The sequence below is a fragment of the Astatotilapia calliptera genome, chromosome 11 (assembly GCF_964374335.1).
Source record: "Astatotilapia calliptera chromosome 11, fAstCal68.1, whole genome shotgun sequence".
Taxonomy (NCBI): Eukaryota; Metazoa; Chordata; class Actinopteri; order Cichliformes; family Cichlidae; genus Astatotilapia; species Astatotilapia calliptera.
In genome coordinates, this window is record NC_137432.1 from 16,850,729 (window position 1) to 16,873,027 (window position 22,299).

General features: G+C 41.3%; 1 protein-coding gene across 1 annotated transcript in view; it reads left to right on the top strand.

Moving 5' to 3' along the window:
- bckdhb (branched chain keto acid dehydrogenase E1 subunit beta) overlaps positions 1-22,299 on the top strand; it is a 75,538-nt gene that overhangs the window by 38,060 nt on the left and 15,179 nt on the right. The window contains exon 9 of the mRNA XM_026186036.2: positions 10,130-10,216. Within this exon, the coding sequence (XP_026041821.1) occupies positions 10,130-10,216 (87 nt within the window). The remainder of the gene's footprint in view (positions 1-10,129; positions 10,217-22,299) is intronic.

Genomic DNA, 22,299 nt, shown 5'->3' on the forward strand with positions numbered 1-22,299 from the left:
AAAGTGGCAGTTTTTATTTAGAGCACAATAAAAGTTGAATGTCTCTACTGGGCTGTTTCCTTGGCAAACTATAGTCTAACACAAACTTGCACTGCAGCATATCCTATACTGCCCCAATGAAAAAAGAAAGATTGAAACTATGATTTTTTTTTTTTAAACTGCTTAAAGCACATTAGTGTATGGGATACATGACAGTCTGCTTTTTAGTTGGACTTTTGGTATAAACTGTTTTGATTTAGCAGGTTTTTTTATGCTTTGATAAGAACTGGGGTGTGAAATCAAAATAATACAATTTGTTAATCATCTTATTAGCATTATTTCTCTGAAATGAGTCTCCCTCAGTACTCGGCTATTGCCATTACAAACTTTGCAGCACTGATGTCTCACAGCAAGACGGTTGTGGGTTTGAACCTTGTTGTCTGTGAAGGTTCTCAGTCATCCAGGTCATCGTAGTCAAAGGAGCTTGCAAAGAAAAGCGTCTGGACTTCTTTAAGTTACTTGAAGACGTCTCACCTCTCATCCGAGAAGCTTCTTCAGTTCTGAGGTCAAATGGTGGAGAGTCCCAGATATAAACCTAGTGGGAGTAACCCCCCACAGAGGGACAAAAGGACCCCCTGATGATCCTCTAATCGCCTGAGCCAAGGTGTGAAACTGGGTGTGGGTCCCAATCAGCCAGAGTTTCGGGTGCGTTCATTGTGAAACCTGGCCCCACCTTATCATGCGAATTCCTGAGATCAGATGGCCCAGGATGTGAGTGGGCGTTAAGGCGTCTGGGAAGGGATCTCAAAACTGGATTATAGATGGCAGAGAGTTGGTGTCGTAAACCCCCGCCTCTGTTCAAAGATGGTCGCTCACAGTGGACATAGATGGCTTCTTTCACTCCTCTTTCAAACCATCTGTCCTCTCTGTCCAAAATGTGAACATTGGCATCCTCGAAAGAGTGACCTTTATCCTTAAGATGCAGATGGACAGCTGTGGAGGTGGCTCTTCTGTGTTGTGCCATGCGCTTGTGAAGTGGCTGTTTGGTCTCTCCAATGTAGAGGTCTGGGTATTCCAACAACAACCTTGTTGTTGGCTTTGATGTTTTTCTGTGGACTTTTCTCCTTGTGCATTTATGTCCGTACACTTGCATATTAGGTTCATCAGTGATTCTAAATTTACCCTATCTGTGGTTGTAAGTGTGAATGGTTCTCTGTCTTTGTGTTAACCACCATGATGGTGGTATACCAGCATATCATCTTGGATATGCTCCAGCACACGATTTAACCCTCCACACTACTATAAACGGGATAAAATGGACGGATGCTTTAAACTGCTTTAAAGGAAACCCATTTTAAAGGACAACATGCACAACACCTCTACTTACTGCAGTTAGCAGACTTTCATTTATAGTTTTTAACCCTCATCCTACCAACATATTTAACATAAATGGATTATCAAGAATAATTTCCTTAAAGAAGCAATCATAAAATTTGCACGTTTTGTAAAATTAAAATCTGTACTTTTCTGTGATACAGCTTGCAGCTATTATTGACAGTACAATCCATATTATAATTATTATTACTTTCTTCTCGGCTTGGGGCCTGCAGCGTAGGAGCATCAGTTCTCCTTCTTATGAATGACATGACTCGGGCATGCCCCAGCTGCCTCGGATAGATCTGGTGACATCAGTCCAAAGTTCTGATAACTTTAATTCTGGGAAGCTCCCCTTATAGAAGATGAATGCAGCAATTGAATCGTTCTCATTTAAAATTAATGATATGACATTTTAATTTAGAACCCATGGCAAACATTAACTGGATAAACAGCTCCATTTAGTAGTAAAATTGCATATTGGGAAATTCCCCTCGGAACCCCAAAACATTTGTATTTTTAAGAGTAGAAATGGAAAACAACAATGTGACATCATTTGGAACAAATTCTTTGACAAAGAAAAAATATTGGAATGAAAAAGGAAAAAAATCCCTCTGAGGTATGACTAAAAATATATCTCCTGGGTATAATCTGTAACTAATCATCCAATAGTCTTCAGTGTCACCACATCAGTTGTTTGGTTTATAATTTTTTTTTTTTACTGATTTATTTTCCTTTTTTAAGCCTTTATTTGACAGCGCAGCGCAGAAAGTAGACAGGAAAGCAGGAAGAGAGTGGCGTGCACATCCAGGGCCAACTCAAACCCGGGTCCCTGCAGTGGCCTTTGATACATGGGTTGCCCGCTCAACAAGGAGATGTGTAGCAGTGCCCCTGGTCTACTACACAGCACAGAAGATTTGCATTAAAACATTATAGAGCCCAAAGTTATGCTTTCAAAGTGCTTGTTTTGTCCCAACATTTCCATCCCAATTTGTAATATTGTAAAAACAGAGAAGTGTACTACATCCTTGTGTTGGAGAAGCTCCAATCTGAGAGCATTTGTGGTCTTGGCTCGAAACAGATTGGTTCCCTTTCCAGGTTACTTTTCTTTCAAAAGATTCTTGACTAATCACTTTTAATAAAATAGCTGTTGTATGAGCCTTGACAGACCCAAGCATTGTGAGCTTTGAACTGGTAGTGTTTATATCCTTTGGGGCCACATTATGCTTCACTGTTTGGTACCATTGTTCTGTCCACCACCTGCAGTATCGGTTGTAGTCTTAATGCCGAACAAGCTGACTTGTGTAGTGTTGTCACTGCAGACTACAGCGTTGTCCTGGCTCTGACTTTGTGTTAAACATGCTTTCCTGCCCAAGTCAAAAATTCCAGCCAGTTTGTCTCAAACTCTATATAATTTCAGTTTATACAGGTTATCCTGCTGAGAAAGAACCCTACTTACAAGACGTTGTTGAGATGTTACATCCACAGAAAACCACCCCTGTGTTATGTTATACATTACTTTATAGGGCTCTTAAAAATGGTTGATTGATTTTTTTACTACCATACTGTCTGCTTATACACGCGTCAGCCTGTGGGATGCTCACAGAGAGCTGTCATCAAGTTGAAGTGTGCGCAGTCATGTGAGTGTGTGTGTGTGTGAACACTGACACACACAGTCAGCGGTACAGCGTGGTTACAGGGCAGAAAGGTAGAGTGAGTATGTGTGTCTGTGTGTGCACGTCAGGGAGTAATTGAGTTGAATTGGTTTTAATGGGTCTTTATGGGATGTTTGGAGTTATTTCTGTCTGAGGTCTCCTCTGGCGTCCTGGCTCCTCTGAAGGATGGCTTGGCCCTCTGCCCAGCATCGAGGCAGTTCTACACGTTCTCCTCTGTTGTTTCGTTGTTGCGCTCCCTCGCCCTCTCTCTTTCTTCCTCTCTTCTTCTCCCCTGGTGCTCACTTTCCCTCTCTCGGTCATGACAGAGAGCAAGTGATTTTGCGGCACCAGAAAGCGAACGAGTGTTTGTGTTTTCCTCCCGCCCTGCCTCCCCCTCAGAGTTGCGATTTTTAACGGTGGCCCCCTTTTCGCCGAGCACTCACCCCTCTCCGCTAATCGCTGAGCGCCACTTTAAAGGCCCCAGCGAGCAGTCGAGCCTCGTCCCGACTCTCATTTGTCACAGAGATCACATGGTGGCGCATGAGTTAGGACCCTGTGGTGGCGGCGCAATTACAGGGTCGGCGGAAGGGAGCAAAGCCAGCGGATCCAGTGGCAAGGACGACTCCTCGGTGGCGGCACTGAGCTAAACTTTCTGTTCCTGTCTTTTTGATGGACGGCCTGAGGAAAGAGGAGGCACATTATATGGGAAGACGGGGAGTTACTTATAGTGTGTGTGTGTGTGTGTGTGTGTGTGTGTGTGTGTGTGTGTGTGTGTGTGTAGGCATACAGTGAAAGCACAGCACATTTTGTTTTTGTCATCGCCACTCTTTTTAAATTATTCTCAGCCAATTTAGTGGCGCAAAAAAAAATAAAGATCCAACAAATAAGTGTTGGCAACGACTTCTGGAAACATTCTCACATGTGTTTTGAGAACTTTGAAGGCACATTATGTGATTCTGCACCAGTCAAACCACATCCCAGTTTAGCTCCAAGTATGGACTGTTTTTATTCACTTCTGCCTGAACACTCTCCTTTTAGAATGAGTTACTGCTCTGTGATAACTACATACTGTATAAATATGCTACTGTCTTTTTAGATGTCTTCTTTCTGCTTAATGTAAATGTAAATGAATCAAATCTGATTAAGTAGTGTGTGGTACATAATTTATAATTATGTGTGTGTATTTGTTCACGTCTTTGTGGCCCCCACCGTGTGTGTGTGTGTGTGTATGTATGTCTCTGTGTGTGTTTGAGTTTATGTGCCATGGGAGAGTGACAGTTCTGACCTTAGCCTCTGAGGCCATGCCAGGTCATTGGCCGCCAGCCTCAGAGTGGTGAGGCCACATACTGGGGTGAGCGCTGCGACTGAGAAAACAGGCTTCATGAAAACAGAGTAGGATAAATAGATGGTTTGAAGGCTGGATCGTGGGAGGAATGAAGAAAAAAAAAAGATGGGTGACGAGAATGAGACAGACCGACCACAGCACAGAGGAGCAAGAGTCAGGAAGGAGCCTGGTGGAGGAAAAGGCAAATCCTTGTAGCGAGGATGGAGAAAATGCTGAAGATGGGCTCCATGCTGCTCATTAGGTTTGGGTGTGTATGGGAATGGCAGCAAACATGACATTTCCTCTGCAGCCAGCGGAACGACTCCGGCATCAAATAACAGCCCTGCTGCACAATGAGTAGTAAAGCTGTAGCCACCAGAGCTGTCGCCCAGCCCAACTACCACCAGCCACCATGAGCCAGGAGCCTTCACTTTGACTCAGGGCCAGGGCAGGGAGCAGGATGTAACAAACAAGCTTCATACAGATTTGAGACTCTGGCTTGGTAGCTGCATCAAGCATCCAGTTAACTAGACAGGGATACCTGAGCACTGCATTTATTTATTTATTTAATTATTTTATTTTTTATTTTATTTTTTCCAAATTGAGTCTTTAACCTAAAGGGAAACTACTGTCAGTGACCAAGCTGGCACTTAAATCAAGCATGGCCCTGGGTGTGTATCCTTGTTTGGACGTGTAATTATTGTCTGGGAAAATTCTCATAGTAAATGACAAGTTTACTGATTTATAGCACAACTTAAAGTTTGTTGGTTTTTCTCAGAAGCCAGACTGTTTAAGGACAGATTCAGAGTTTAATCAGTCCGAGAATGTTGTGCAATAGAACAAATTAAAGATGAAGCAGATCAACATTTTTAAAAAGACTAATACATTAAAACCACTGCACATAATCATTTGAATGTATTCCATTTGTTGTTGTTTTTTCATCATTCACCACCCTATAAAATAGATTTTCACAATTAAGTTTTGTTTTGAATGCACTCTTCTTCACCAGAACAAGATCTCCTCTAAACACAAATGTGCTTAAAACAACAGGTTTAAGAACATTTTCGGTCTCCGTTCCGAACTCGTGTTTTCAACTTGCCTTTTCTCACTTCCACTCTCATCCTCCCAATTAATATTGCTGCAGTCTTCTGTTCTTCTGCTTTTATTTTGGTAAGTAAAGGCTCTTTGATTCAGTAGATATGAGCCGCAGAGTAATAAACCCATCAGGCACGTGTCCATGATGTAATCATAACAAAGGGATCCCCCTGCCAGAATGTCTTCCTGAGGTTATATTGAAAGATTCATGACATGTTTAACAGTCTTTTGCACACTGAAGACATATAATTTCTTGCATTGGACACATCTAACTGGTCATCTTCTTACAGTGTCTGATGTATTTCCCCTGGCTCCACAGCTGTCTTGAAAGTAGCAGCTTTGCTCCCAGTTTTACCGACATGGAAGGTGGCTGTTATGGGCAAATAAGAGGACAGGACGAGTTTAGAGAAAAGGGTCAAACCGCATGATGAGAGTGCATGGTTCTGTCTCCTGAAAGCCCTTCCAGCAACCGGAAGCAACCAAGTTAAAGGCCACAGCCACAATTACTGTGTTGGTGCGCTGCAACAGGGTCCTGTCAGAGATGTAAAAAAAACAACTGAGTTTGTGTGTGTGTCCTCCTTTTTTTATTTTATTTTAAATGTAATGTAATTGAACCTCTGGTGGTGAGGTGAGGTGAATGACTCTGACAGCTGAGGTGTAAATCCAGCCATGGATAGGCTGGAATAAGACTACCAAACCAATTACATTTGGCCTTCTGTAGATGCTGAATAGAGTATATTGAAAGACAGAGGGGAAAATTTGTTAATAGTAGGTCCTTATAGACATGAATAAAATGGTTCTTGTGTTTTATTTTTCCTTCTTTAACAGACGTTGGTGGATGACTGGTTGGGCTATCTTTGTCCCAGATTGAAATGTATATAATGGATTATCTTAAAATCTTGTCCATGGTCCCCCGAGGATAAATCCTGAGGACTGGAAACTAAGTTTGAATTTGACTATGTTTTAGTCACTAACAGGGTGGCTCAAGGGATGTTGTCAGTCTAAAAGACACGTCTGTGTCCAGACTGGAAAAAAAACATAAAGGGAGCAGGTCACTGTTAAATTTCGTACGGATGATGTGATCGTCTGTTTTTTTTCTCCACTGACACAGTGAAGCTGGTTTAGATTCAAATCTATAGACTGTTATTAAATGGAGTAATTCCTAAAAGACTTTGGTGATTCCCTTTCTTTTTCTGTAGCAAAATTATCCATTTTGTTTGACCTGGAATTGGTTTACTACCAAAGTACTTGTAAAACTAATGACATTCCCAGCATGGGCTGCTTGTGTTTTCTCCTACACGTTTCTTTTGCCAGTACAGTAAAATGCAAGAGTAAGACAACAGGAAGCCTTTTACTGCCACCCTTGCTCTGCACCAAATGAAACAACTTAAATACAGCAAATGCAAAGCCAAGTCTCATATTCAGGAACTAACCCAAGGCAAGGTTGCAGTTTGAACAAGATATAGCCTGATCATATCCAGCATAGGCATGTATCAATTCAAACTCATACATCAGTCAGTCAATGCAGTCAGCAACAGGGTACCAAAACGTTTCTTGGTTTTAATCTGTCGGTGCAGCTTTGACTGTTTCTCTTAAATGCAGTAACTTCAACCCATCTTATAAATTGCATTAACTACTGTAGCAGCACACCGGCTGCCACTTAGCTGCCCCAGACATTACTGCATTTTGCCATTTTCCAAACATATTGTCATATTGTGCGCTGGCATCCAGCACAGCTTCTAAAGTAGCTCTAACTAACTTAGCTTATGCCAGCTAGCTGACACACTGCCAGTAACTGTCTCTGTGCATTTAAGCTGCATGGGTTTTGCACAAGTCTATTAAATAGGTCACAAGTTTTTTTGTTTTTTTTTCCCTGAGCCTCTAGTGTCTGAAATTCTATCCCACGATATTGTATAAACAGTGGCAGGCTCCTTTTGTGTCATAAGCATCTGAAGAATGCACTGGTGCAGCGAGTACTATGAGGGGTGTTCCCTCGGGGACATGGCCCACAAGAGGGGATCGATCAAGGCGATGCTGGCGTCACAGTGTAAATTGGAACTTATGTTAGCATTGTCTTCGTGGGTGTGTGTTTGCATAAGCTGAGCAATGGGTTCACCATCGGGGCGGGGAAAAAGATTGGACAGCGGCTCTGTTTATTCACCAGACCTGGATGAGTCATTTCGCCAAGGCAATGCTGACAGCAACATGTCACATCAAGACATCGCCCAGCTCTCAGCTCCTCGCTTGATTCCTCCTTCTAGTGTAGATCGCCAACTGTTGTTATTGTCTTCCAGTGCTGTTATTAACTTCCACATTCCTGAGCATAGTGTCATATCATCAGTGAATTTTGCACACTGAACTCATTTACCTCAGCTGGTTATGGATTGCTAAAAACTGCACTCAGCCTCAGTGAATTGACTTGAAATTAGGTTTCTACTGTGTTAAGTTTAACTTCTATAAGCCCAGCCTGCAACACAATATTTCCAGTGTACCCTGTGGCATGTTGACATTAGTGACACAGCCCTGACTCATTTAGCCTCCAATAAGTGAGTGATAGTGGCACAAGTTTGCCACGGTTATTTAGTCCTTCACAGCCAAAACCCCGGACCTCAGCAATGTAAACATTGCCTCTGTGCGCGTATGTGAATCCCAGGCTTAACTTACAGTGCCGTATGGACATGTGATGCTTATTTTCAGCAGGTTATTTGGTTACAACGGCTGTTTGGTTTGTGGTTTTTAAGGATGGAAAAGTATGTGATGTTCTCCCAGCCATGCCTAAATGAAGAGCGTATTGTGCGGTACAGTTATTTCAGTGGAAAACAAATGCACAGAGCCCATGAGTGGAAACGCTGGTCATATACACTGCTCAAAAGCACTAAAGGAACACTTTGAAAAAACATCAGATCTTAGTGTTGGGAGCAAAAAATCATGCTAAATATCTATACTGATACGGACTGGGTAATGTGTTAAGAATGAAAGCTTGCCACATCATTGGTTGATCAATTACATTTCTATCAATCAACAGTGCTAAATTCAACGACACCCCAAAAATCAAAGTGAAAAGATGACACAGGAGGTCAGTCTTTTTTGCCAAAATTTAATTGCAGGATCTCCAAATGGTACTCAGAAGTTTGTAAGGCCCCCCACATGCTTGTATGCATGCCTGACAATGTCGTAGGTGCAACCTAGCAGCGAAACATAATGTTCCAGAGGTGTGCCGTTAGATTTAGTTCAGTGGAGTTCAGGGGCCAGTCAATGGTATCAGTTCCTTCATCCTTCAGGAACTGCCTGCATACTCCTAACATGAGGCCGGGCATTGTGGTGCACTAGTGAGAAATCGGGACCCATGGCACCAGAGTAGGGTGTGACAATAAGTTCAAATATTTCATCTCAACACCTAATGATTGTCAGGGTGCAGTTTTCTGTGCATTGCTCTATGGATATGCCTCCCCAGATCATCACTGACCCAGCACCAAATCAGTCTTGCTGAATGGTCTTACAGGCAGTACATCTGTCACATGTGCTCAGAGTGAACCTGCTTTTATATGTGAGAGCATGGGGCACCAGTGGTGGCGCTGCCAGTTCTGGTATTTTATTGCAAATGCCAATCGAGCTGCACAGTAAGGACAGGGCCCACATTGACACCACTGTCCTGCTATAGATCATTTTGTATTTCTGGCAGTGCTCATCCTGTACCTCCTTGCAGAAAGGAGCAGATACCGCTCCTGCTGATGGGTTCAGGACCTTCCTCGGCCCTGTCCAGCTCTCCTAGAGTAACTGCCCGTCTCCTGGAATCTCCTCCATGCTCTTGAGATTGTGTGTCTTAACACCAAAGCAGCTGAAACTGAATAATAGCCCCCTCTGCTACTTCACTGACCAGATCAATATCCCACAAGTTGAATTGACTTGATAATATACTATTATTAAAAAGTGTTCTAATTTTTTTGATTACTCTTCTTGTAACTCCATGAAAGTTGCACATCTTAAAACAATGCTGGCAAAAAATATGCTCAACACTGGTATCAGAGGTGTTTTTCTTAACTTTATTGATGGAAACAAACTGGTGAGGGTAAAAGAAAAGGCTTGCTGAAGTTGCAGAGAACAGACATAGCTTTGGTCTGGACAAGTGGCAAGTGGATAAGATTATAGTATAGTACTGGTTTTATGTTGTGGTAGATAACGGGTGGAGCAGAGGCATCCTTGTGCAGTAATGTCAGGTTTCAGAAAACCCAAATGCAAATGCCTGGGAGGCTGAGACCTCTAATGTCCATGATTGTCCCATTGGCCCAGTGTACCAGCCTAAATCAGCCCTCCAGCTCGTACGGTTGTGTCATATCCATTTTATAAATGCACTCACACACATGCACAGTGAGGGAAGGAAGCAGATATAGCTGACCACAGCAGGCCGCATGTGAATCGTTCTGACTCTGTAACACCAGTCTCCCTGCCCACATACAGCTGAAGGAGTAGCACCTCCAGTAGTTAAGCTTTCACCTCTACACAGTGTCTCACACATCCAAAAATCACACAGTTATTAAACTGCCTGCATGAGTTTAACTCTTCATTTAGTGTTGTAGATTTTCGATGGAACTTTTCATTTTGGAAGTGTTCTCAGTCATAATCCTACATATCTGCCATCTATAAGGCTTGTTCAAGTTTAGAGATGGCTCACTGATTTATTTATGTGTTTTTTGTTTTTCAGTCGGTGGTCAAAACAGGACGCTTGCTTATCAGTCATGAGGCACCGGTAACAGGAGGCTTTGCTTCTGAAATCAGCTCTACAGTACAGGTGAGTGGAGGCCATGAGTGTATGCATTCATGCATGTCACTGATTGTGTGTCCATGCTGATAGTGTGCTATAGTTGACTTTTATTTGACAATCTGTCTCCCAGGGGTAGATATAAAACTCCTAAAAACTTCTAACTGATTTCCCCAGAGCTGTGGTTTTGAAAACTGAGAGGCCTGCCTCCGAGCTGGGTTTACAGTAGAGCTGAGAAGAGGCACCGATCTTTGCACCATGAAGCAAAGATTATGAGTAAGGTCAAAGGAGAGGTGCTTGCCAGCTAATCTGGCTGCTAACCAGCACGCTCAGCAGCTGGAGCTGCAGCAGTGGCTTTGACACACAGCTCACAGAGGCAATCAATTAAGGCACTTTAGAAACCTCTAGTGCTTCACCACTGCAGTTTGCATCAGAAATGATATTCCTTCTATGAGTCAACAGAAACTCAGACATATTCTCTAGCCCGAGTGAAAATTATTCTCCATAAAATAGCTTAGAATGGATAAAGAGACATTTCCTATGTCAAAGAGATTCACTGATAAATGTGGACTGCTAATAGTTGACTCTGTATTTCTAGAGGAACTATGCTGCCAGTCATTGTGCGGTAAAATATAATCATGGTTGGCTTGAATGTTGAATGTGCAGTTGTGTTGATGTGATTTCCCGAAAAATGAGCATATATAGAATTAATTCAAAATCAATTTTGTCAGATGTGCATAAATATATCTTATACTTTATAGTGCCAATGGCAGTATGATTTTTTTTTTTTTAACTTATAAACCACTATAACATACACCAGAAAAATTGCTCCACCAACCTGGCTAGGAGAGATTCGTGAACTACACACCCAGGCATGGTTTCAAGAGAGGTACACTCTTGGCTCAATCTTCAAACTGATCAATCACACACTCTGTGTTTATATATCACTTTTTATTTGATTATTAGTTATTCATCTCTGGCACTCTTCCACAGTGTGTCTTTGTCCTGTCTTCCTCCCCTCACCTAAAGATTGTGCCATTGTATTAACACACCTGAATGTTCCAGACTACCAAAACGTTATAGAGGTGGTCACACTTGCTGATCTTCACTTAGTCAAATTAATTTGGTCAGCTATTTGCATTCGTAATTCTTATAAAACACTTTAAATGCTAACTAGTGTTAGTGTTTGTCCTCTCTTCCTACCCAGCCATGTGCCACATGGCCACCCCTCCCTGAGCCTAGTTCTGCCAGAGGTTTCTTCCTGTTAAAAGGGAGGTTTTCCTTCCCACTGTCACCAAATCTTGCTCATCGGGGAGTAGTTTGATTGTTGGGGTTTTCTCTCTAGTATTGTTGGGTCTTTACCTGATAATATAAAGCTATAGTTCTTGTAATTTGGTACTATATAAATAACTTTCAACTGATTTCACTGAAGCTTGATTCATATATCCACCCCTACTCCAAAAAAGTTCCAGACTCTTAAAGATATCCTCAGGGATCCCATGTGGATCCTCCAGCAAACAGAGCTAACTGATTACTTAAAATTCCTGATATTGTGGGATTTCACAAAATAATAAAGCAAACTTCCAGCTCTGGCATATAGTCAGCTCATTTGGAACTTTCTTCTGTCAGTGTCACAAGTGATTCAGTTGCTTCAGTAACATTTAATGCGTCTTTTAAAATCTAGCCCACAGCTAACTCACAGACTGAGCGGCATGATTATATTTCTTGCTGGCATCCACTTTAGTACTATATCAACTACAGTTCCCAAACTTGGAGCATTATCAGCTTAGATAGCAGTAGAAACGTAGGAGTAACATGGGCAGAATCTATTAATATTAACTTTTTGTTTGACATTGTTTGGTTCTCCTTAAGTATATTGGAATTTCCATTTTTTTGCTTGGAACCTGTGGGCATACAGGCCAAGACATCAAACCGTTCAATCAAATTTTAATAAACACTGTTCACTGAACATATAAATTAACCACTGATATGACATGATAGCATATACAACATTTTTAACCTGATTTCTAATTTGGCCCATCTCCCATTTCATGTTCTCAGGTATGCCCAGACAGCTTCCAGCACAGCTGCTGTTCTAACTACTTGCACTGGTGCCCTTTGTGGGCTGTTTCCTGGAACATTATCTCGCCTCCTATTAGGGCTGCACGATTTTGCATAAAATGAGAATCACGATTTTTTTGGCTTAGAATTGAGATCACGATTCTCTCACGATTTTCTTTTCCAGTATAAATATTTATTGCACTTATTAACTGCACATCAACTTCGTAACAGTTGAGACTGAACATAAAAACAATAAATAAACATCAAAACAACAAATGTCTCACGTTTTGTTGTTGCCGCAAAATGTTGTACTGCTTGAAATTCCGTCTCCACCGTTGCTCGACGCTGCGTGTATAGAGCAGGTGGTGCAACAATACAAAAATAGTTGCGGGACGGCACTGTGTAGCGTTTGTCTAGGGTGTTGATCATTTTCCTAAATCCCTCGTTTTGCACAGTGTTGATGGGAGCCATATCTTTGGTCAGGTGATAAGTGATAGCCTCCGTAATTTCTTTGTGCCTGCGGGAGTTTGACGGGTATAGGGAAGCGCTGTATAAGGTTCCCGTTATTGATGTTTGGGTGGTTGACCGGGACGGATTTTCTCCTGTCACTTTCTCGTCATCCCTGACGTGCTCTCTGTTGTTTTTTCCCTGATAATTTTAGCATCACACGGCACAGCTTCTGTATCACGTGGTATAAGGCTCCGCCCTTGTCATTTGTTGAGCAGGAAGAGTGAGCACTTATTTTCATGCAGATTACGTCCCGGATCAAAATGCGGTACAATCGTCGTCGTCTTTTTTTTTTTCTCTTTTTTTTTTTTTAAAATCGTTGTCATTTGGAAATGAGATCGCACATAAGTATATATCGAGATCGCAATTTTCTAACGATTAATCGTGCAGCCCTACCTCCTATACAGTAATAACAATTTTGGCACAAGAGTGTAAACAAAATAGACTAAAACTCAGCAAAAATACTGTTAGCTGCACAGATAATACGATGCTACTCATCTAAGGGTTGTGAATCCAGCTGAGCTGTCTGCTCGTATTGGATTTCTGAAATATTGCTTGCTGCTGGTAATGCAAAAGGTCTGCACACCGTAACCACAACATGCCAGAGACAGTCGATGCCAAATTCTGAGCTAAGTACGATGCATGACTAAATGAAAAGCCCTCCCTTTCCCTTCATCCTAATTGCATCTACTCTTGTGTTCTGGGGTAATTATCTTCAGTGTGTGGGGTGTTTTCTCTCTCTGAGACACTCACTGTAGCAGCGACTAGCACTCCCATCTAGATGAGCAATTAGTGTCTTAACAAATGACACATCTCCCCTTTTATGACCACCTCCTCAAAAGTCATCAGCCTAATTGTATGCATGACACACTATGCATTACCTGGAGCAGTTTCCTTGTTAATGCTCGTGAGTTGGAGCTGTCAAATGAAAAAATCGATCCCATGCTCATTTACTGTCAGTCAGATGTTGCCTTCTCCCCCTCCCCTGTTTGCTAGGGCTTAAATGGCCAGTGAGTCATCCACCTCATTCCCATGTTTTCACATTGTGTACAGATGATGTAAACTGTTGGTGTATTCACTGATTGCATCGATCTGCAGTTTTTGCCTGGCCTCGGGAGATTTGGATGCTCTTGTCGGAAAATAAATCTTTACGGTTGCTGATTGTTGTACTTCAACAGGATGCAACTTGACCGACTGGCATCTGTTGCACTCTTAAAACCATGAATTATATCAAAGATATCCCTTCATCAGAGAGAACGTAATGGGCTCGTTGAAGATCTTCTAAAAGGCAGTCTCACTAAAAAAAAAAAAGTGTGATGGCTTTACAACAAGCCATTCCGCTTAAAAATAAATGAGCACAGCGCCATTGACACTTTAAAGACTGCAGCCAGTTACAAGCCCGTGGCATGACAGTATAATAAACGATCGGCATTACCTAGCGCAGCATGTCAAACTTTGCCTTGTGCCGGAGTGATCCAGATGTACTTGCCTGGCTACATGACAGCACCTTTCTCAGCTCTGCTTGACAGTTTTGACCAAAAACATGCTTGTATGTTGCCTAAAAGGGCTGTGAGTCATGATTCGAGCTGAACTCATGTGTTCAGCAGATTTGTAAAGGAAAAGGTGACACACTTTCAGATTTAGCTTGGTCAGGTAGAAGAATCAAACCTGCAATTATATCAGACTAGTCACTAGTTGTAGGGATGTTGTGCCACGTTAAGCATGGTCCTTTTTTTTGCCAGAACATTGAGTTTGTTTTCCTTCCACTCGCTCACCACTGAGGTTTCCTCAGTTCTAATGTGTTTTTACTAGAAATATTTGTTCTTCGCACACAGTGTTAATCCGTCTTTGTTTGACGCAGCTTGAAAAGTCACAAAGCGATTGGTTTGTTGTAACTTTTGTTGCTCACTTGAATGCAGAGTAAATGCTGTCATGTGTGTTCCCTTTGAGTTGTAAAATAAAATGGCCATTTAAATGTGATTGTGCAGTCCCACTCAGCTTTGATAATAATAAGAATAATAAATAAAGCTTCTAAAAATACAGCTTTTAGGGAGATTGTGAGTCAGAGGTCCCCGTCAACAACAATAACATCCTGGAGAGTTTCTGAATATTGGAGACAGATTAGTGGTATTGTGGAAAATCGAGGTCCTAACATATACCACAGTTCTTTGTTTACTTGTGTGGTCTCGCAACTGTGAAATCAAGTGAAGAAAAAGATACGCTGGTTGTCAGTAAAGCTTGTATAGTCTGGACTTAGTTGCCTGGGAGCACTGTTTAAACTAAAGTCTGTTATTTTGAAGACAGCGTGGATTCAACTACTATCTACTTCAGACTTTTGGGCTCTTACAGAAAGATCCTCAGATGGAGTCGATCTTCTGTTTTGTGTTATGAACAGAAGAGTGTTTGGTAGGACTTGGCAAGTTTCCTTTATCAGGCTTTGGATCTCACCGCCATGATTTAATGATGTGTCATGTTGGCCCTTTTCGAAGTGTTTTACTGATGTCTGGATCAGACGCAGTAGGGCAGAAAGATGAGGCTCAGGACAATGCTTTTGTGGACCTCAGGGATGCACAGAGAGAAATGGTGAATCATCCTACAAAAGCGTTGCAGACATGACTAAAGTAGCTTCAGGTTCCAAAAAAGTACTTGCTTTGGCTGATCATTTGAAAATAATAAAATGCTGCATAATTGTGACCACGCTGGACGACAATAGCTCTTGGCAGCTTCAAGCAATTAGACTGGAGTGTACTTAACATAACCTATGTAGGGTATCAAATATGGTAGTTTTCTAACTTATGCTTGGTGTTCTCCAGTTTCTGCTTCACTCTCTAACCACAAATGACATTGCACTGAGTCATGTGGCACTGTCACGGTGGGGGTTTAACAGTTATTCACTGGCCCCTTTGATTCCCTGCTTATTGTTCCACTGCTAGTGGTTTCGATTATTCTTGTGTAATTAAACCTAACAGAATCAAACATCCAGCTTAGGATGTCCTGTTGAGTTGTGGTCCTCTGCTATGATACAATTCAAAAGCTGGCGTCTCCACTCTGGCCCACTTGTTATTAGCCGAGGATGAAGGCCTTGCCATCTCCTGCCATAAATGCCTTCTAAATCAGAATCAGGTTCCTGGTTGCCGGTCAGACGCATCTGAATGAGAAGCAGCCCAAGGCCCTGGGCGCTGTTCTCCACAGTGGTAGGCCCCCCGCCTCCAACTTGTCGTTCTCCATCAGGGGATACACTAAACTGCCTTTAAAGTTCAATGTGTAAACAAGAAAGCTCCTTCAGGAGATTTGATTGGATACATGTAGTGCACTGGCTAAGAAGGTCTCCTTCCGCTCATTATCATCACTTGCTTAACAGCAGGAAGCCCACACCAGGCCAGTAATGTAAGTTAATGGCTTACCTATATGAAATAAAACCAGAAGTCTAAAGCAACAGCAGCCGCAACAATTCTCAGATAAAGAAGCTGACTGATGACAGATGAAATCTTTTTTTTTTCTTTTTAAAAAAAATGTTATTTATAGTTGGCATTTTTCATGATCCAATCTATTTATTTTCTCTAGCGGCCTCACTGTATAGTTGTTCTTATTGTTAGAAGAACTGCAATTCCCACACATATTGTTCTCACACCCACTAACTTTAGAAAGAGGCCTCCGTTTTTTTTCTTTACAGTGGATCCTTTCTGAGCTCAATGGTTTTTCCACAGGTCTAATATCAACAGTACAACAACAAAACAATGTCACATTCACAGCTCTGACACGAAAGCCTTTCTGTTGTATTTCTTAGTTTTATTTCATTTCTTCTTTGCTGCACATCCGATAAGTAGCAACTTGCCTTATCATTAACTCAGCATAACACGATGAACTATCTGTGCTTTACTTTGCAAACTTATTCAAAACATTAAATTGACTTTGCATAGCATCAGCTTACAATTACTATGCGAGTAAAGATCAGAACAGAGATGTTGCATACATGCTGTATCTGTCCTTCCATCTCATTATCATTGGGAGAGCTTTAAAAACACGTTTAGAAGTCATGAACTTAACACTAACTGAAATCTAGCCGGTTTGGCTTGGGACTTTCTTAACTGATATAGCATGTGATATTGGCTCTTTTCTACCCCTGTCTGACTGCAACCTCCAATCTGCGGGTGTTTCTGACAATCTAAATATCATCATTTTGATTCTAAGCCCCCGCTGTGTAGTATTTTTAAATCCTGCACCACTGCAGGACTCGAGCTTTTTTGCAACTGCCCTGTTGACATATTTTTATTCTGACATTTAAGTATATTACATATAATGATGCACCTCTCATAAGATAAACACAGATTTAAATGAAATCTGAGATGCATGGCCGTCCCCCATCCAGCTGGGATGGCAGGCAGTCAAACTGCTGTACTTTTCTCCCACTTCCAGTAGATGTATTTAAAGGAGATTACAGCTCTGATCCAGACAAAAAGACCAAACTCCCTGGTACCGTCTGACTAGTTTTCTGTAGTCGGACAGGGAATAGATCTCAATGTTGTAATCTCAGTGGACAAGGGTCATCACATTGTTGCTTCCACTAATACCCTGAGATGAAGAGAAAGCATCATGTGGTGTGGTATTTTTCCCCTCTTCAGTCTTCAACAGAAATTCATCATTTTCACCTTGGACAAAAGCTCATTCACTACATATCCTGCTGTCAAATGAATACTGTAAAAAAGCAGGGCTTTGCAGTCAAGGCTGCACAGGAGCAAAAAGACTGATCCAGATCCAACAAAATACAATCTTATTATGAGTGCCAGAGCTTTGCTCCAGGCTGTCTATTCAAGCACACTCCTGTTCAACGCTGAGATTTGACATTACAAAGTTTACAGGTTTTTCAGTAAATGAGTATGAGAGCCACAGTTATCTGCTAATAAAAGCCATTAATGGTGTTTAAATTCTATGTGCAAGGCTAAAGAACTAGTCTTTTAATTCATCTGCATCTCCAAAGAAACAGCCCAGATTCCAAGAAGCTGGTATATTTTGTAAAATGTAGATTGAAACTAGAACAAAAAATGAACAAATCACTGAAACTATTCATTTATTTATTTATTTTAAAAAGTAACAGCACAAAAAGAACATATCAGATGCCATCCTTGCAAAATTTTACACACCTTGAAAGCATTTTGGAACTGAGGAGACCAGCTGCTGAACTTTGAAAAGCCAATGTCTGCCCTTTTTTGTCTGATATACAATTTCAGCTGCTCAGCAATTCAAGATCTCTTTTGTTAACCAAATTTTTTAAATTGGTGATAAGTCAGTGCCCGTTGACAGTCTTGGATTGCATACAGAATGTGGATTGGCACTGTCCTGCTTAAATAAGACATTGTCTGTTTAACAGCACATGTTGCTCTAAAAGTTGTAGTCGTCTTCAAGCATCAGTGATGCCTTCACAGATACGGACATTGCATTTCAACGTCATGTCAACAAAATCTAGTTTTTAAATGGTTTACAAATCATCTCATTCTGTGTTAGCAGAGGTAAAACATGTCTGCCGTCTGCAGCAGTTGTACAGTAGCACCACTGTTCAGTGAAAGCTTCAGACTTTACAAAACGGTTCAGAACAAGTGTGTTTTTTCTTCTTTTGTTCCCTCCTACTTCTCACGTTCTCTTTTCAATCTCCTTCATAGACCCTAAGGCCATGGACATTTGTCAGCACATGAAAGTAGCGCGCTCAAGCAAACTTGTAAAGAAATGGAAAAATATCTGCCACAGCCTGTTGGAGCAAATCAGTCACAGGTTATTCTGGAGTTCACAAGAAAAGGAGGAAACAGAACAGTGAAGTGGAAAGGAAGGTTTGTTGAACTAGTTGTCTCCATTCACTGTACATTCATTAAAGCTAATCACAGTAAATTAGCTGGGTGGAGCAGATTGCCAGTTGTAGAGCACTGTGTCCAGCTGTTGGACAAATAATGGTGCCAGCAGCAGGGAAAGAAAATACTTTATGGTAAATCAGGTGGAGCTCCCTGTGGGGTTTAGGTTTTAATTTTTACTGTAACCAAAATGAGAGGCCACAATGACCACTAAACAGGTCTTCATTTGCCGATCCGGTCTTCTGATTTTAGGTCTCAGAATAAATGGTCCTTTCTAAACCTATTTCCATGCAAATAGTGATGTTAGAACAAATTTCCAGTAGTTGCATAACTTGTTTGAAGTACAAAAATAAGCTCATATACACTTTTGCAGTCTGTTGGTTTAAAATTTGAAGCCCCAGTTTAAATGGTGAATAAATAAGGTGATAGTCCCCATTCTTTACATTGACCAAGACTGCATGACCCTGCAGTTAAATGAGACTTCTCTGTTGTGATGTACCGCTTCTCTAAATGGAAATAGTTTTAGTAGCTTTGAGAAAGCTTCATGAGTACTTTAGTGGTTTTTTGAGGTTTCTAAAAAGTGTGGTGAAGTTGCAGAGCACAGTAGTGCAGAGCAGCAGTTGGCCTTCACTTGCAGCTCTTGTCTTGTCAAATTAGGAGGAGGAGGAGGGAGAAATACATACATGTATGTATTTCTCCTGGAATGGGGGCCGTTGAATATGACGGGAAAATTAGTTTGTTGGTGTAAATATCATATGATTGGATATTTCTTAGTATTTCATGGTTTATGTGAATCCAGACCATTTGAATAATGTGAAACAGCAATCATCCATCACCACCACAGTCACACTGCTTTTCTGTATGTTCATTAAGAAGTGATGAGAGTACACTCCTCTTTTTTAACTCTTTAAAGTTTGCTGAAACATGACAATTTGTTTTATTAATAAATATTAATTTGCCTATATTTTACTTTGTATCATATCTGCCACATCCAGTTTAAAAAAATATGGCTTAAAAAAGCATTGTGCAATTTAATGGTAATGTGGAAGTGTCAAACTCACAAAAACATATACAAATACACTATATTTTCAAAAGGGTTCACTCGTCTGCCTTCACATTCATATGAACTTGACATCCCATTCCATTTTGATGTCAGCCCTATGCAGTTTTAATAGCTTACACTCTTTTGAGAAGGCCTTCCACAAGGTTTAGGAGTACCAGTCCAGACTTGTTCATTGGATTGCCTAATGGAGAAGCTTGATACATGTCCACTGCGGTGTTGCTATCAGTGTGTGAAGAGTGGGAGAATTGTTGCATTGACAATCCAGCACAATGGGCAGCACATTGAACACATTTTATAAATGGTCAGAAACTTGTAAATAACTCATGAAAGAATAAAGTTACGTTGAAACCAAGCACACCATTGTTTTTCTTGTGGCATTACCAATAAGTTTGATGTGTCACATGGCCCTCTTCCTATTAAAAAAACAAAGGTTGTATCTAAGATGGCCGACTTCTAAATGGCCACCATGGTCACCACCCATCTAGAGGAGTTTGCCCCCTCACATATACTAATGTGCCACAAACAGGACTTTAATATCACCAACCATTCCCATGTTATTGCGGTGTATCCATATAAATGGCCCACCCTGTAGTAATTAAGGGGACTTTTGACACCCCTGGTATCAAAGTCCTATTTGACGGTCGCAGACGTGGATTGGAAACCTCCACTGTACTAACAGGGTGTTCGTGGCTCAAGAGTTGGGAGTTCGCCTTGTAATCAGAAGGTTGCCGGTTCGAGCCCCAGCTTGGACAGTCTCGGTTGTTGTGTCCTTGGGCAAAACACTTCACCCATTGCCTACTGGTGGTGGTGGTGGTCAGAGGTCCAGCAGCCTCGCCTCTGTCAGTGCGCCCCAGGGTGGCTGTGGCTACAATGTAGCTTGCCATCACCAGTGTGTGAATGTGTGTGTGAATGGGGTGATGACTGGATGTGTAAAGCGCTTTGGGGTCCTTAGGGACTAGTAAAGCGCTATACAAATACAGGCCATTTACCATTTAACATCAGCTCCACACACATCAGCAATCTACTGCTGCTGGAGTCGTCTTTCTTTTGTCTTAGTTTCTCTTGTTGCACTTTTACAGGCTGCAAAATCACTGTAGCATAAAAGATCTCCTCATCAAGTCTGACATTCCTCATTCCATAAGAAATGAAGAACATAGTGTGAAACATTCAAGTCCTGCCTTGCCGACTATCAGAGTGCTCCAATGGCAGCCAGTTGATGGGTTCATAATGCAGAATTACATGCATGGCTAGGTTACTGATGGTGTTGGTGACATAAGACAAACAGCAAAGACAACGGCATTCATTCGGTATCAGACTGTAACTTCAGATAATGTTTTGTTGTTGTTTTGTTTTTTTCTTTGAGTTGTTCGCAGCTCAGTTTAATCTGAAAGGTTAATCGGAAAGAGTGCACTTCAGGTCTGTTTCTGCAAATCTGCGCACAGGCTTCCTAGTGTGTTCGTGTAACTCATCAGGGGGTTTGTCCCATTCAGTGTGTTTTGGTCAGCTTCATTCTGCTTTGTCTCCACAGGAAGAGGTCAAAAGCCACTATGGAGACACGAGTCATGGCTTGTTTTGTACTCTGTCCAAATTGTCCCAGTAATACTTTGCTCTGAGCAGTCTGAATGAGCCACGTTAGATCATATTATACATATTAATCAAAGTAAAGTTTGTTTAACTCTCAAATACCATTTTGCTGTTGCCCTAAATTTATCTTTATTACAACGTGTAGTTTGTTTCTCTGCTGTCAGTAGTTCTGTGAATATAAATTTGAAGGCGAGAACAAATCACCAAGGTCAAAGTGCTGAGTTGAGGAAGTACCAGTGATGATGATCTTGCTTTGGTGGAAAAGTCTGAAAGAGATTCATGCCCTCTCAACTGTCAAAAAACCCTTCAAATCAAATACACGCTGTCCATTTCTGAATTTTAGAAATAGTGTTTCTGTCAAATAAAATCATTTTTATTTTACCCACATCTGTTTTATCTGTACTACATGATCAGGAGGAGCACACAATTCATAGCAAAAGTTTTGACGCTATTGCACAGTTAGCTAAAAATGTGCATGTCATGCTCTAGCCTTGATAACAAACTGTGGGTCTGCAAAGAAGATTTGTCGATGTTTTGGTCATTTATCTATACAGCTCATTAAGAAAAGCTGGGATCTTTGCCTTACTGAACATTTTCATTTACGCCATTTAATCTCTTTATATTTGAATCAATAACAGGTTGGCCTCAGTCACATTGCACATCATTTATAAGACTACTGGATTATCGTGGCTTTAAGGTTTCTGCTGGCCTAACCTTTGTCAATCCGTAATTTGACTCAGTGTATGTGTGACACGCAGGAGTAAGACTGTTTTCCATAGTTGTTGCAGTCTGAACATGTTAGCGTTCCTGTCTGAATGAATGATGAATTGCAATAAGAACTAGAAAAATTTGCATTTCCTGCGAAAATGCTGTGTGGATGCCTTAACGCTAAAGATGTCTGCTGAAAAAAGCTGAAAAAGTTGAAAAGCAATAATTAGCAGAAAGAGCAGAATTTTTCAAAGTTATTAATTATCTGCTGAAAAGAGGTGTAGAAGCAGAAGTGCTTACTGAAGATGGCTGTATGTGTAATGATACACTGGAGAGTGTCAAGAAAGCAG